General features: G+C 54.6%; 1 protein-coding gene across 1 annotated transcript; it reads left to right on the top strand.

Annotated features, from left to right (window-relative positions):
• The first annotated feature begins 1,096 nt into the window (after positions 1-1,096).
• Positions 1,097-7,397, top strand: TYSND1 (trypsin domain containing 1). Its single transcript, XM_032841285.1, has 4 exons — positions 1,097-2,382; positions 4,075-4,205; positions 5,447-5,632; positions 7,098-7,397. Exons 1-4 carry the CDS (start codon positions 1,202-1,204, stop codon positions 7,313-7,315), a joined length of 1,716 nt encoding a protein of 571 aa, XP_032697176.1. The 5' UTR covers positions 1,097-1,201; the 3' UTR covers positions 7,316-7,397.
• Positions 7,398-14,449: the final 7,052 nt, after the last annotated feature.

The raw sequence follows: 14,449 nt of genomic DNA on the forward strand, positions 1-14,449 counted from the left end.
GCCTGCTATGGAAGACTGCTTATTTCAGCCCCACCTCATACTATGATGGGTCATTTAACTTTCTCCAGCAGGCTTATTGGATAAAACAGCATTAGTTTTATCCAGAAATTGAGGCAGAAAGGTTATGTAATTTTAGTAGTAATTGAATCATCTTTGTTAATGCTTGCGTAAATAATGCACTACAATCTTCCAGGCTGCTGCCTGTTTTTGTATGACCTGTGGCGGGGGGGGGGAGAGGCGGATAAAAGAATGCTGTCTTGTGACATAAAATTCAAATTTCAGTTTCCATAAGGAAGCTTCTACTGGAGCACAGCTATCCATTCCCTCAGGTTTTGCCTACTACAGCTGCAGACTTGGGCGTTGGGAGAGTGTATGGTTCCCAACTACTGTTCCACTGAGGCTCTGGCCCTTTACTGAAAGAGTGTTGGGCCCCTAACCTAGATACATCCTAGGTGGTGGTTATAAATGTATGGGAAAAGTGCAAAGTACAGGGTGGTAGAATTGAAAATTTTTACTTCAGTTACTGTTCATAGTTTTAAAGGGCAATTTTACTTTGCGCAAACCCAGTTTTCATCCGTTTTGTCTCAGGCTTTGGCATCAAAAGCTTCCTAGGTGTAGTCCTGTGAGCTGCGTTTCAATTTCAATTAGTAATTTCAAATTACTAATTCGGCCAAAGGGCCAAGGATTTCCTTGCCCTTATCAAGCCGGGGGCCAGAGGCCTCTGGTTTAGACCTGAGCAGATACTCAGGTCCTATCACTGCCTGGACAAGTCTAGCCACGTCAGCCCTCATTTCTATTTTCTCCTGCAGCCCAACGAACAGCAAAGGTACTCTGTCTTGCCCAAACCCCGTCTCTCGGTAAAATCACACGCCGTCCACTCTCCCTGAATTTATCCTCCTGGACTGCTTCCGCCCCTCGGTGGCACAGGCGCCCAGAACGAACGGGGCGGGGGGGGGGGGGGGCGGGGAAAGGGACGGGGTCAGCTTGAGCAGCCAATCAGGGCCCGGCCCGAGCCCAGCCAATGGGGGCGGGCAAGTTGGGGCTTAGCCAATCGGGTCCGACGAGGAAGGCTGGAGTCCGTGTTTGCAGCTCTCGCTTACCCCTTTGGGTGACGCTGAGTGGGACCCGCGCGGGGCCCGACCGGGGATCTCTGTCTCTCTGTGGTTCCTCTGGAAACCCGGTGTGCATCGCTCTGGAGGCCATGGCGCGGCAGTGGGGGCCCTCCATTAGGGCGGCCGAGAAAGCGGGTTGCGTGGTGAGCGCCTCCCGGGCCGGGCAGGCCGAGGCGGACTCGTGGAGCTGCAGCGGAGTGATCCTGAGCCGCGGCCCGGACCTGGTTCTCTGCCACGGGGGCATCTTCACCCCCTTCCTGCGGGCCGGGAGCGCGGCGCTGACCGCGGCCGGCGCCTCCTTCCTGCCCAGCGACAGTTGCGATGACGACCTGCGCCTGCACGTGCAGTGGGGTCCGGCAGCCGCGAGCCCCGCAGGCCGCGCGGAGAGGGCCCGTCCCGGCTTGTGCACGCCCCAGTGCGCCGGCCCGGAGCCCGACCCGCCGGCCCGACCCCGCGGGCGGCTCCTACAACCCCCGAGGCCCGCCGAGCTGCTACTGCTGCTGAGCTGCCCGGCCTTCCGAGCCCACTTCGCGCGCCTCTTCGGGGGCGAGGCGGCCGAGCAGTGGCGCTTCGCGAACGCGGCGCCGGACGACGAGGTGTCGGAGGAGGAGGAGGAGGACCAGCTGAGAGCGCTGGGATGGTTCGCGCTGCTGCGCGTGCGGCCCGAGCCGGAGGAAGAGGAGGAGGCGGCGGCGGAGGAGGAGGGCGGGCCGGCCGTGGGCGTGGCGCCTCTCGGGGCCGTGCCCAAGGGCGCGCCGCTGCTGGCCTGCGGCTCCCCGTTCGGGGCCTTCTGCCCGGACATCTTCCTCAACACGCTCAGCCGCGGCGTGCTCAGCAACGCCACCGGCCCGCTGCTGCTCACCGACGCGCGCTGCCTGCCGGGCACCGAGGGCGGCGGCGTGTTCGCGGCAAGGCCCGCGGGGGCGCTCGTGGCGCTGGTGGCCGCGCCCCTCTGCTGGAAAGCCCGCGAGTGGGTGGGCCTCACGCTGCTCTGCGCCGCCGCCCCTCTCCTGCGCGCCGCCCGAGCCGCACTCGGCCGCTTGGGTCCCGGCCCCCGCGCCCTGGCCGCCTTCCTGCCGAAGGAGATGGGCGCGCCGTGGGGCCTGCCTCTCCGAGACCCCGGTCCCCCGTGGGCGGCTGCGGCCGTGCTGGTGGAGTGCGGCACCGTCTGGGGCTCCGGAGTGGCCGTGGCGCCCCGCCTCGTGGTGACCTGCCGACATGTGGCCCCTCGGGAGGCGTCCAGGGTCCTCGTGCGCGCCTCGCCCCCTAAGTAAGGCCCGCAAGGTTGCCCCAATCTGCCCGCCCCGGGGGTCTCAGATCGTAACTCTGAGGATAATGGAGGCCTTCTGGCGTCATGCTGATGCTTTGACGGCGTAGCGCGGACAGAGACCTGAGTCCCTGCGCTCATCCTCGGCGTTCACAACCTTAGTGTAGGGCGTTCGGGGCCTCCTTGGCAGGGGGTGAGCGGGGCTTGAGCAAAATGTCAGGCAGCTCTGGATTGCGGGGGCAGGGCGGAGTCTCAGCATCCCTGGCTGGGCGGGCGTCTCTGAGCACCCTCTTCCAGCTTGAATTCCGTCTGAACTCTGCTGTCTCATAGCCCTGCTCCCACACACCACTAGGCTCCTTGGATGGTGACTTCCCCACCCTGTTCTGTCTCCCCTGAGAGGGGTGGTGAGGTCTCAGAGGCCCAGAATGCTGCCTTCCTGGGGTCAGGAGAGGAGTCTCTTAATCTTACTTGTTCGCTATCTTAGACCTTAAGCAGAACTTCCCATCCCGGTAAAAATTACATGTGTGGAGTTACACCTAGTTAGAATGTGGGAGTGGGGCGGAGCCCACAGCCGCACTGGAACAATCTTTGGATGATCCTGGCAGCCAGGTTTGGACTTCAGTCACTTCTGTCACAGCAGGGAAAGGGCCCTTGGCCTTCTTTCCTTCCTTTTGCCTGGTAGCAGGGACAGCAGCCTTAGCTTCCTTGCTTAGTTTCTAGGATGCGGTCTGTTTCTGGGACCTCCCAGGTGCCAGACTTAGGCAAGAGCAGAGCAGTATTGCACCATTTGGTTAATGCCTGAGGTTCTGTACCCGGCTCAGCCCAGCCTTGCAGCCCAGGCCTTTCCAAATCCCTCTACTGAATTTCCAGGGTTAACCCCTCCCCCCACCCCCGGCAGCCCTCAGGATAGCCATGGCGCTATAAGGAAGAGGGTATGAGGATTTCCAGCAGAAGTGGTGCCCACTCCCCCTCCCCTGACAACACACACACTTGTTTCTGGGGAGCCCACAGGGTCTGCTGGAAGCTTTTCCTGCAATGTAGGAAAGGGTGCCCCTCTGTGATCCCAGGCAAGCCAGTCTATGCTGCCTCTCCCTGAGTTGACTTGTAAAGTCTTGGAACACAGTCTGGGACACACTGAGAGCAGAGATGTGCTAGGGCGTATGTATGTATGTAAACAGGGACATAGCGTTGAAATCCTACGCCTGCCCCACCAACTGGCAGGATTGTTTTCCTGCAATGAGACCGTGAAGGAAAACACTGGGAATGTGTGCCCTGGCTTCTGCCACTTAACCGTGTGACCTTGAGGAAGTTACTCAACCTTTCTGGGCCTCAGAAGTGCCACTTCAAATGGCGATAACACCAGCACCTGGTTCTTAGGGCTTCGATGGGAACTAAATGAAATGGGGTGCACAGAGCATTAACACCTGAGCCGGCCCACAGTGCTCTCCAGGTGTCAGGGGTTAGGAATATGGTGAGACGCAGGGAGCTTACACAGACGTGTGAAGCTTATGTTTGGAAGTACCCCAGGATGGCTGAGGGGTGTGCCCAGAGATGCCTGCCTGGCATGTGTCAGGGCCAACGCCAGACCCGTTAACCCCCAAGTCCATGACTTCTAGAGTCACTCTCATCCCTTTGCTTCCTCCCAGCGCTGAAGGGTCAGAAAGCTAGCGCTCACTTTGTTTCCCTTGCTCCTAGGAGTGCCACAATCTGGGGACGTGTGGTGTTTGCCACCCAGGAGACCTGTCCCTATGACGTAGCACTAGTGAGCCTGGAGGAGGACCTACATGATGTCCCCCTGCCAGTACTGGCTGAGCATTTCCAAGAAGGTAAAGAACAGGGTGCCCTGTGGTCTGTGGCGGACCTCAGGAAGCAAAGTGCTGGGCACTTGAACCCTCTAGATTGGGGGCCCGGTTCCCTAGGTGGGCTCCCTGCCTCGCCCCTGACAGAATGATGACGGTGGCATGAGTCTGGGATGAAGTCAGCCTGCCTTCAGCACTCTGGCTGGGTTGCTCTTGGAGGTTTCCCTGCTTGTGCCCAGCATGCGTCCGGTCCTAGGCGTGGTGGGGGTGTGTGTTTTGGGGGCGGGTGGTGGGGTCCCTGTGAAGGGTAAGGCACACCTTTTTTTCCCCCTGAGGCCCTACAGCAGTGTCATGTGGAGGGGCTGAGCTTGGGGGCTCCTTAAAACACCGCGGGCCTGCCAGGGCACTGTTCTGCTTTTGAGGCCCCAGTGGTGTGGCACACTGCCTGGGGAGTGCCTGAGCTCTCCAAGTAGGCATCTCCTCTGCCACTTGCTAGCCCTGTGTCCTTGGACAGGCAACTCCTTATTCTCTGCCTCAGTTTCCACATCTGGAAAATGGCGATAATGTTCCCTACTCCCGGGCACTGTGAAGTGTGGGTGAGACGTTGCCTGTAAAGCAATTAGCTGCGTGCGCCATGCACGAGCACTTGGTAAAGGAAGTTACTGGCAGGTTCTTGGTCGTCGTCATGACCACCTTTTTTTTTTTTTTTCACTTGATCTTAGCCAAAAGACCAAGAAGCGATGACCCCCCTTTTTTTTTTTAACCAATGTCACAAACATTTATTTTCCTTTTTTTTTTTTTTTTAGGATTTTATTTATCTGTTTGTCAGAGAGAGAGATCACAAGCAGGGGGAGTGGCAGGGAGAGGGAGAAGCAGGCTCCCCATGGAGCAGGGAGCCTGATGGAGGGCTTGATCCCAGGACGACGGGATCATGACCTCAGCTGAAGGCAGATGTTTCACCCACACAAACATTTATTGAGCATGGGGCTGGGTACCAGGGACCCTGAAAAGCAGCTCCCTGGTCCAGCAGGGACATGAGGGCCAGAGAACAGCCTGATGTCAGGAACAAGTGGTGAGCAGGTGCGGGGAGCTCAGTGGATGTCCTGGCTTCTTCCCGTGGGGACCTGGGGCTGACTTCCTGGAGGCGGGAGTATCTGAGCGGCAGGGCAGGTTTGGGACTTTGGAGAGGGCAGGGAGCAGGATGGGGAGCGTGTGAGTCCTGTCAGACAGGCGACTCCCTGCCTTCGCCCTCCTTTCTCCCCGGGCAGGAGAAGCTGTCAGCGTGGTGGGCTTTGGCATCTTCGGCCAGGCTTGTGGGCCCTCGGTGACCTCAGGCATCCTGTCCGCTGTGGTGCGGGTGGACGGCAGACCGGTGATGCTCCAGACCACCTGTGCCGTGCATGGCGGCTCCAGCGGGGGACCCCTCTTCTCCACCCGCACAGGAGACCTCCTGGGTAAGCAGCCCCTTCGCCCTCTCCCAGCCTTGCCCTTGCTGGAGCCTCAGTGCCATCCAGTGAGTGCTGGGCATCCTGCCCCGGGAGCCACCCATGGCCTGGGACGTTGGTGGGCCCGATGCCCAAGAGGTAGTGAGCCAAAGTTGCCAGGCGCTTGTGCTCTCGAGGGCGGAGGGGGACAGACGCTGAGCAGGGAGGGAAGAGATCCGAGTCCCGGTTCCTTCTCTGCCACTAAGCCACCCTGTTACCTCAGGTAAGTCCCCACACCTCGTTGGATCTGTGACACTCAGGAGTTGGATTAGTCCAAGAGTCACAGGTCAAGTGAATGAGTGCAGGAGTGAAGACAGCAGGGAGTGGAGCGTCAGGGGTGACGCGGGGTGAACGGCGCCCCACTCCAGCACCCCGCGGCCTCCTGACACAGGACTGTGGGGTTAACATGGCCCAATTCTGCAGCTGTTCACTAGCAACTGTGACCCTTTTTTAAAAAAAGTATGTGGTGGTTAAATCTTTCCATTTTAAAATTTTGGTAATAAAAAACAAAATAGCCCGTCCATTAAAAAAAAAAAAAAAAGCCAACTGTGAGCACACATGGATGCCTCCACCTGCACGCCGGCACCGGGACCCCCGCGGTGCTTCCCCTTCCCTTAGTTCTGAGGTCATGAGGAACCTCGCCCTGTGCTAGCTAGTGGGAGTGGAATCCTTACTCCTTCAGCTGTGGAACACATAGTACTGGCGGAATCCCTACCTCACAGCCCCGCGAGAAACAGATTGACCAGCTAGAGCCAGTGTTGAAGTGCGGATGGTTCTTTCTGTCTTGAGCCTTTACGTGTCCCAGCGAAACACTTTTTTCCCAAGTTTCTTATGCACTTGCCCACAGTCTGTTGCCCACTGTAGAGCAGCCGGCAGACAGCATCTTAGCCAAGTGATGGAGGTCAGCTAGCATCACAGACATGCCGACAGACCTCCTCCACCTCCCGACGGGTCGCCCGGAGAGGGGCGCGGGATGGTATTCCCAAGCACGTCAGACCTCATGCTTACCGTGAGGAAACACTGGGTGACCCCAGTGTGAGGGACCTTATGCGGAACAGTTGACCCGTGCTCCTCCAAGCGTCAAGGCCACGAACGGTGGGGAAAGACTGGAACTGATGCAGACCGGAGAAGACTCTAGAGACAGGAGCCAGAGGCTGACGGGGCCCTGGATTGCATCCGGGAGCAGAGAAAGCGCTCATGGAATCACCGGCGACATCTGAACGTGTCCTGTATTTCAGTCACGAGCATTGCTCCAAGGTGACTTTCCTAGTTCTGAGGACCGTTTTGCAGTGACATGAGAAGCTGGGTGAGGGGCAGGCAGGGACTGTACTATTCTGGCAAGGCTCCAGGCTGGGGATGGGCCTCAGCTCCCATCCATACGTCCGTCCGTCTGTCCCGTGGCTCACACCTGCTTTCCTCTTTGATCCTTCCACAGGCATCGTGGCCAGCAACACCAGGGACAATAACACGGGGGCCACCTATCCTCACCTGAACTTCAGCATTCCCGTCTCGGTGCTGCAGCCGGCCCTGTGGCGGTACAGGCAGACGGGGTACCTGGATGGCCTCCGCCAGCTGGACGGCGCCACAGAGCCTGTGAAGGTGGTGTGGCGGCTACAGAGGCCCCTGACTGAGGCCCCGCGGAGCAAGCTGTGAGGCAGCGTCGGGCCTCTGGAGAGAAGAGCCCCTGTTTTACACCACAGCGAGCAGCGGCCTTGGGATGAGGACAGGGTGCACCCCCCCACACACCTTGTTCAGCTCTGGAATTGGGACCAGACCCCATGGGTCTCCAACCTGGCAGCCTTTTTCGGGGTGCCCTTTTGAGCCCTCACCTCAGTCTGCCCACTGGCACTAGACTTAGCTGTGTTATTTCTCCTTCTGGGGAGCCCTGTGCGGGCACATAACAGCCCTGGTCCTGAGAGATGGAGGCCAGCGGAGGGCAGGGCCAGCCCCGGCTTTGCGTCTGTTCCCTGTCTCCTGATGGCTGCTGGCCGCCAGAGCAGCTGTGTTACTGAGAAACCCTCGGCAGAGAGGCCGGCCCTGACCGTCTTTCTGGATCTGCTGCATCTCTAGGTGGAGTCCCTGAAGGTTAGGATTCGTGGGTCTTCATAAGTCGGGTATCGCTGACCTCTAGCGGCACTCTGCCATAGTGCCTTTACTTTCCCGCCCATAAAATGGGCCTCAGGGATCTCACGGGGTAGAATGTGTCTCACTGGAGGTTGGGAATAAAGAGGATGTCTAGGAGAAACTCTGCTTCTATATATCAGGTTCTTTTTTCTTCTTCTTTGTTGCAAAAGTTGAATTGGGAAGAGGAAACCACCAGGCACAGAAATACACCTTTTCTGTCCTGCTTTCTTGGCGGGGCTGTGAGCACAGGGGATACTCTGATGCCAGATGGGCCTGGCCTCAGGCATGGTGCCAGTCAGCACTGTTCGGGGCTCGCAGCCCCCAGAAGGTGGCGGTCTTGGCCGGGCAGTAAAGGCTTCCAGAGCAGCCAGGATGCATCCAGGCCTATACTAGGCCCTGAGGGTGGGTTGGGGAGTTCACGGTATGAAGGAGACCATGGCAGCCCCAAGGAGCTAAGACCAGCCTTGAAAGTCAAGAACATGTACTGCATATCCAGGGTCCTGCATATGTCCCCTCTCAAGAAATGACTGTGAGGTCATTGACAGGTTGAATGCCATTGTGGGGGTGGTGACTGGGGGACTAACTCTAAGCCAAGAGAATCGCCGGGAATACTTCGTTTCCAGCATCTGCCTGTTGAGTGTCAACTGGACAGCGAAAACTCCTGCGATGGTTGTTCTCCTCTTCACAGCTTCAGAATGGTCCAGAGGCCAAAGTTAGCTTGAGAGAAACCCCATAGTAAAGTAGTGGCAGCAGGGGGTGAGGGCTGGGGGCTGACTTAGCTGGGGGTGGGAGGGGAACATTCCTTCCAGTGGGTATCAAGGAGCTTGGCATTCTGGGGAGACTGGTGTGTCAGCCCATTAGTGTGATGGGCTGTGTCCTAGGGCCTTAGGGAGAGGGGATCAGGTAAGGTCTCCTCAAGGTGTCTTAGGAGCTGAACGCTGAGAGGAGAGTAGGTCTTCACGTGATGGCCTGGACACAGGCAGGTTGTTCCAGTTGGAGAGCAGCAGGAACTGGGACAAGGAAATGTGAGCCGTGTGTGTTCTGGGCAGTGCTAAGTGGAGGGGAATTCGAAAGGAGCAGGATGGTGGGCTGGGGAACCAGCTCAATGGGGTCAGGTCAGGGAGAAGATGGCTGAAGCAGGACAGGTGGGCATGGAGAAGACCAAGTGATGGGACAGGAGCTGGGACAACACCGAGAGAGAAAGGGGAGATGCGCCTGCTTTTCTGACGAGGACAGTAATACAGCTGATGAGTTTGGGGGCAAGATGTTTCCTCAGGGTGTGTAGGACCTTAAGTGGAAAAGTACAGTGTGGGCTGTTGAGTAAGTAGATAAGTCGGGATAAAGCAGGATCCCCCCACCCCCAGCTCAGCAGCTTCAGACAATAGAAGTTTATGTGGGGTCGAAAGTAGCAGATTGGACCAGCCAGGAAGGGAAGGGGGCTCTGGTGCAGGGGTGGTCAAGGGACTGAGACTGCTTCCCTCTGGTCCCACAGAGTCCTCTGCTATGTCCTCTCCAACTGGCGGGTGGATGCGGGAAGAGACAGATCTAGTCCTGCTTCTTTTTCTTCTCCTTTTCTTTCTTTTTTTTTTTTTTAAGAATTTTATTTATTGGGGCGCCTGGGTGGCTCAGTGGGTTAAAGCCTCTGCCTTCGGCTCGGGTCATGATCTCAGGGTCCTGGGATCGAGCCCCGCATCGGGCTCTCTGTTCAGCAGGGAGCCTGCTTCCCTCTCTCTCTCTGCCTGCCTCTCTGCCTACTTGTGATCTCTGTCAAATAAATAAAATCTTAAAAAAAAAGATTTTATTTATTTATTTGAGCGAGAAAGAGTATGAGCCCTGGGGAGGAGCAGAGGGAGATGGAGAAGCAGACTCCTCTGAGCAGGGAGCCTGATGCGAGACGTGATCCCAAGACCCTGAGATCATGACCCGAGCCCAAGGCAGATGGTTCACCAACTGAGCCACCCAGGCGCCCCAATTCCTGCTGCTTTAAAAAAAAAAAATTTTTATTTTGAAAAAATTTAACATGTAGAAAGGTTGCAAGAATTCCCGGACGCCCTTCACCTAGACACCTCATTCCACTTTTGCCAAATGCCCCTGTGATGTTCTTTGTAATAAAAAGGTCTGATTTGGGATAATGAGTTACATCCACTCACCATGGCTTTGATTCCCCCCTTTGCCCGGAGCACTTCCTCACTCTTTCCTGAGTCTGATGCCCTTGATCTTCCTAGAGGAAACAGAGAATGTGCCTGAGCCTGAGTCTGTCCAAGCTTCCTCCTGATGAGATTCAGGATATGCCTCTTTGGTGGGGAGATCACATTAGTGATGTCGTCTTATTGTGACCTACTGGGGGGTATGTGGCATATATTTGTGCTATTACAGATGATAATGTTGGTCATTTGAGTAAGACAGCACCTGCGAGTTTTCTCTGACCTAAAGGTTTTTTTCCCCCTCTTTGTAATTAATAACTATTTTGTGTGAATCACTTTAAGTGATATAAATCCGCTGTTCTTTACCCCACTTTCACCCATGATGTTTATCACCCATTTATGTCTGTTGGCTTGATAACCTTAATCATTACAAAATGGTCGTTCTTTATTTTCACTATTCCTCCAACATTTATTAGTGGGCTTTCCCTTCCATTTGTTTAATTGTACCTGTTTGGACTCATGGATTCATATTTTCTTCTATGGATTATAATCTATTGTTGTCATTATGTATTTCGATGCTGAAGTTGTCTGTTGCTTTTGTCTATGTGTTTTGAGGCTGAATTTGTCTGTTGGCTGGTGGGAGCTCCTTCAAACTAGCTTCTCTGTTCCTTCTTTTGGCATCTTCCCATCGTTCTTTGAGCACCGCCTTCCAAACAAAAATGTGCTGGGCTTGCCTTGTACTTTCCCTGGAGCCAGACAGGTCTCCAGGGTTCTGACTACCGGAAAATGGTGTTTAGAAGCCAAGATCTAGGTAAAAGGTGTGCTTATGGTTCTGAGGTGTTGCTGCTTCTGGGGTAGACCCTCCATCTGTATGTTTCGGTCTCTGTATATGGTAAGCCTTGAGTTATCACCAAGAGTACCGATTTGTATTAAATGCCACAAGGTTCCTTCTTGCTCTCCCCTATTCCTATGTGTTCTCCCTCCTGTTGGTGAGAAATACAGGTACTTGCTTGCTCCATTCCTTGCATGTGATCGATCTTCTGACCCCCTTGGGTTGCCTCTGCCCATGCTCTGATGCTCTTCTCATATGGACCACCATTACCGCTCCCCACAAATCTACCCACTGATTTTTTTTTTTCCTACTTCACTGGTGATGTAGGAAAGACATTAGGGATCAAAGCCAACAGCTAAGAAAGAATTCTTGAGACATCTTTGGTACAAAAAGGTGGTTTTATTACAGCACAGGGACAGGACCTATGGGCAGAAAAAGCTGCACTGGGGTCATGAGGAGTGGTCCATTATAGACTTTCAAGTTGGGAGGGGGTTAGAGATAGCATGAGTCTCTAAGGAATTTGGAAGCAAGGTTTCCAGGACCTTGAGGGGGCTAGCTATTGTTGGGAAAAAGTCACTTATTACTGTTTAATAAAACCTGAGTCATGAAACCCTTCAGATGTGTATCAGTGGGCCAATTCCCTGGGTGAGGGGAGGGAGTGATTGCCAACACATATCTTGGTAGTTTAGAGGTAAAGGAAATTTCTAAAGGAAACTTTATATGTTAAAGTAGACTTACAGGATCGGTGGGGGGGGGGTTCGGGATAGGATTGTCTTTTGCCCTCAGCAAAGTATTAAGATCGAGGCAGTTGAGTCCCTAGAGGAATGTCACTCTGCCTATTGGCGTTGGGAGCTCCTTCAAACTAGCTTCTCTGTTCCTTCTTTTGGCATCTTCCCATTGTTTTTGGAGCACCGCCTTCCATGGGCTATAGGTAGGAAGGAAATTTAATATTTTTCTTCTGCCTTTGTTTCCCACATCAATTAGGAAGAGGGAAGGAAGCCACCTTTGCTTCTTAACTGCTTCAGACCAGAAGTGATGCGTTTCATTACTGTTCACTGTCCTTCAGCGAGAACTTGGTCCCACCCAGAAGCAAGGGACAGGGTGGGAAATGTCCCTGGCTGGGCAGAAGCTCCCCGGCAGGACCCCCACACCATAGAAGGACCCTGCCAAACTGGGTCTCATTTTAGTGCTGCCTTAGAAACAAAGACTCACTTCTACCTAAATAAAAATAGGTTTAATCTTCAGAACCTTGTGGACAGGTGCCAGAAACCTTGTCAACCTGGGGAGGCTCTAGGGGCCGCTAAGGATACATGAGGACCCAGCATCCTCTCTGCTTTGTTCCCCCTCTTCCGGCCTCTTCCGCACGCAGGGTCTGTCCTTCGTTGTAAGCACAGTTTGCATTTGGCCATCCAGACCTTTCTGGCCCTTCTCTCCAGGCCCTTTGATCTCTAGCTCTCCTTATCACACACCCCGTTTTCAAAATTCCCTCCATAAATGCCCAAGAGACCAGATGTCTGATTGGACCCATCATCTTCTCGGGTCTTGCTATGGCTGGGTTCCTGGGCCAGGGAGCAGGGCGGTGGTGGGGCAGAGAAGCCCTGCATGGCTGCCTGCGTTGTACACAAGGCTGGGTGCAGGCTCAGTGAAGGGCCTGGGGCTGCCAGTGTTGACAGGACAGAGGCAGAGCCCGAGCCTGCCAGGGGGCCAAGAAGAGACAAGCAGAAGCGCAGGAAGAAAATCAGGGAGGCTAAGACCTAGCTTACCAGCATCCCTCGTACTCCTGGGTATGTGCTAGACTGCGTTTCCTGGCCCCTCTCACGGTGGGTGTGTCCATGAGTTCCAGCTCACAGAATGAGAGCAGAAGGGAGGCATACCACTTCCAGGCCTGCCTATAACAACCTCTTCGCTCTCACCCCCTCCCCTTGATGGGAATGGAGGCGACTCCTAAAAGAGGTCAGAAGCCACTTGTTAAAGATGGCCTCTGACTGGCTGGTTCCAGGATGACTGTGAGTGAAGCAGGGGGCAGCTTCACGAACCTGTCCACTGGCCTGGTACTGACACCCAGCAAGAAATGCCCTTCTGTTGAATTTGAGCCATAGTTCAGGGGTCCAGATGGCCCAGCAGTAGAATTCTACCCTTGCGAATACAGTCTTTCCCTAGCTGAAAGCACTATAACCAAAGCACATTCTGGGGGAGAGAAGAGGAAACAGGGAGATTCCCCCTGTCCTTTGAGGCTTATACATTTCACTGAAAATACAGGAGCAGAAGGAAAGTACTTACCAGGCTCGCCAGAATTAAGGGTTGCCTCTTCCTCAAGTGGGGGTCCTGCCTCTCTTTCACCTGCTCCCCGAATTGACCCTAGGACCTTGGAGCTCCTCCCAGCCATGGGACCTGGCAGTAAAGCCACCTGCTATCTGTCAGGAAATACGGGCTCATCATGGCTGAGAGCCAGCAACACTTCCTTCTCTTAGGTTCCATGATGTTAAACAATCTGCCCGCGGTTCCTACACATCATTAAAGTTCCATAAGACTGCCAGGGTTTCGACATTCAAACCATACCTTCCTAACTAGCTCTGACCCTTGCAAATTCAAAGACAAAAGTCTTCCATTAGGTAGGGAGCCCTGATTTTCAGTTTCACGGCTCTGGGCCCCATTGGATGGGAAGAGAGGAGTGGTGTGGGGTAAGTGGCCTTGGGAATTGCGTATGGGGATTTTTTTTTTTTTTTTGAATGATGAAATGCCCTGGAGTTAGTGGTGAATGGTTGCACAGTGTAACACCACTGAATTGTATACTTAAAAGGGGGAGTTTTATGGTATGTGACTTATCCCTTAATCTAAAAAAAAAATCATTTTTTCAACGTGTGGGGGCGATGCCAGATGCCGGGGATCCACAGTCCAGCAAAGCAAGGTCTCTGTCCCCCAAAAGCAGGTCAAATGTGCTTATTGCCCTCCTTAGCATCAGAGTTTAAACCTCAGCCCTACTTTTCTCTAGGGGTGTCAGGAGGCAAAAGAAGAGATTAAAAACTATTTGGAAGTTTGCAAAGCCTAGGACAAGTGCAAGGCTTGGGGTATCCACACTGTAGCTCTCGGGTGGTTCCTCGAAGGCCAGCATTAGGACGGGCAGGGCAATGAACCCTCTGTGTGGTTGCTTTTCTGTGGCCCCAGGGGCTGAGAGAAAGAGGTAGAGACTCCCATACCTCTGATTGAATCTCCTTCTTCAGCCCAATTCAGGGGCCAGGGTGCCAGCCGGGATAGGAGAGAGGCAAGGAGTCCAAGGAAGCGGAAGGGGCAGCACACAGCCTGGGCTGTATGGGCTAATAATGTGTGTAGGGCACTCACGGGAGGACACCAGCTTCCCTCCAGCTCGGGATGGTTCTAGGCACCAACGTCTTCTAGGTTGCATCGATCACAACCCTCCTCATACCAGGGGTATACCAGGGGATACAAGGTCCTTGCCCAGAGCTTTTGGAAAAGGCACAGAACAGTTCAGACTGCTAATGTGAATATTCCTGAATACCAGGAAGATGGAGGGCAGTATCAGAAAGAGCACTGGCCTGGGAGCCCAGACGTTGCCAACATACTGTGTAGCCTTGGGCAGACTGTCTGCCCACATAAAACACCTATAAGAAATGACTGCTGTGTGTGTATTGCTGCTGTGAGCCAGGCACCCAGCTAAACACTTCACAC

The sequence above is a fragment of the Lontra canadensis genome, unplaced genomic scaffold (assembly GCF_010015895.1).
Source record: "Lontra canadensis isolate GAN:19392208 unplaced genomic scaffold, GSC_riverotter_1.0 scaffold3, whole genome shotgun sequence".
NCBI classification, from domain to species: domain Eukaryota; kingdom Metazoa; phylum Chordata; class Mammalia; order Carnivora; family Mustelidae; genus Lontra; species Lontra canadensis.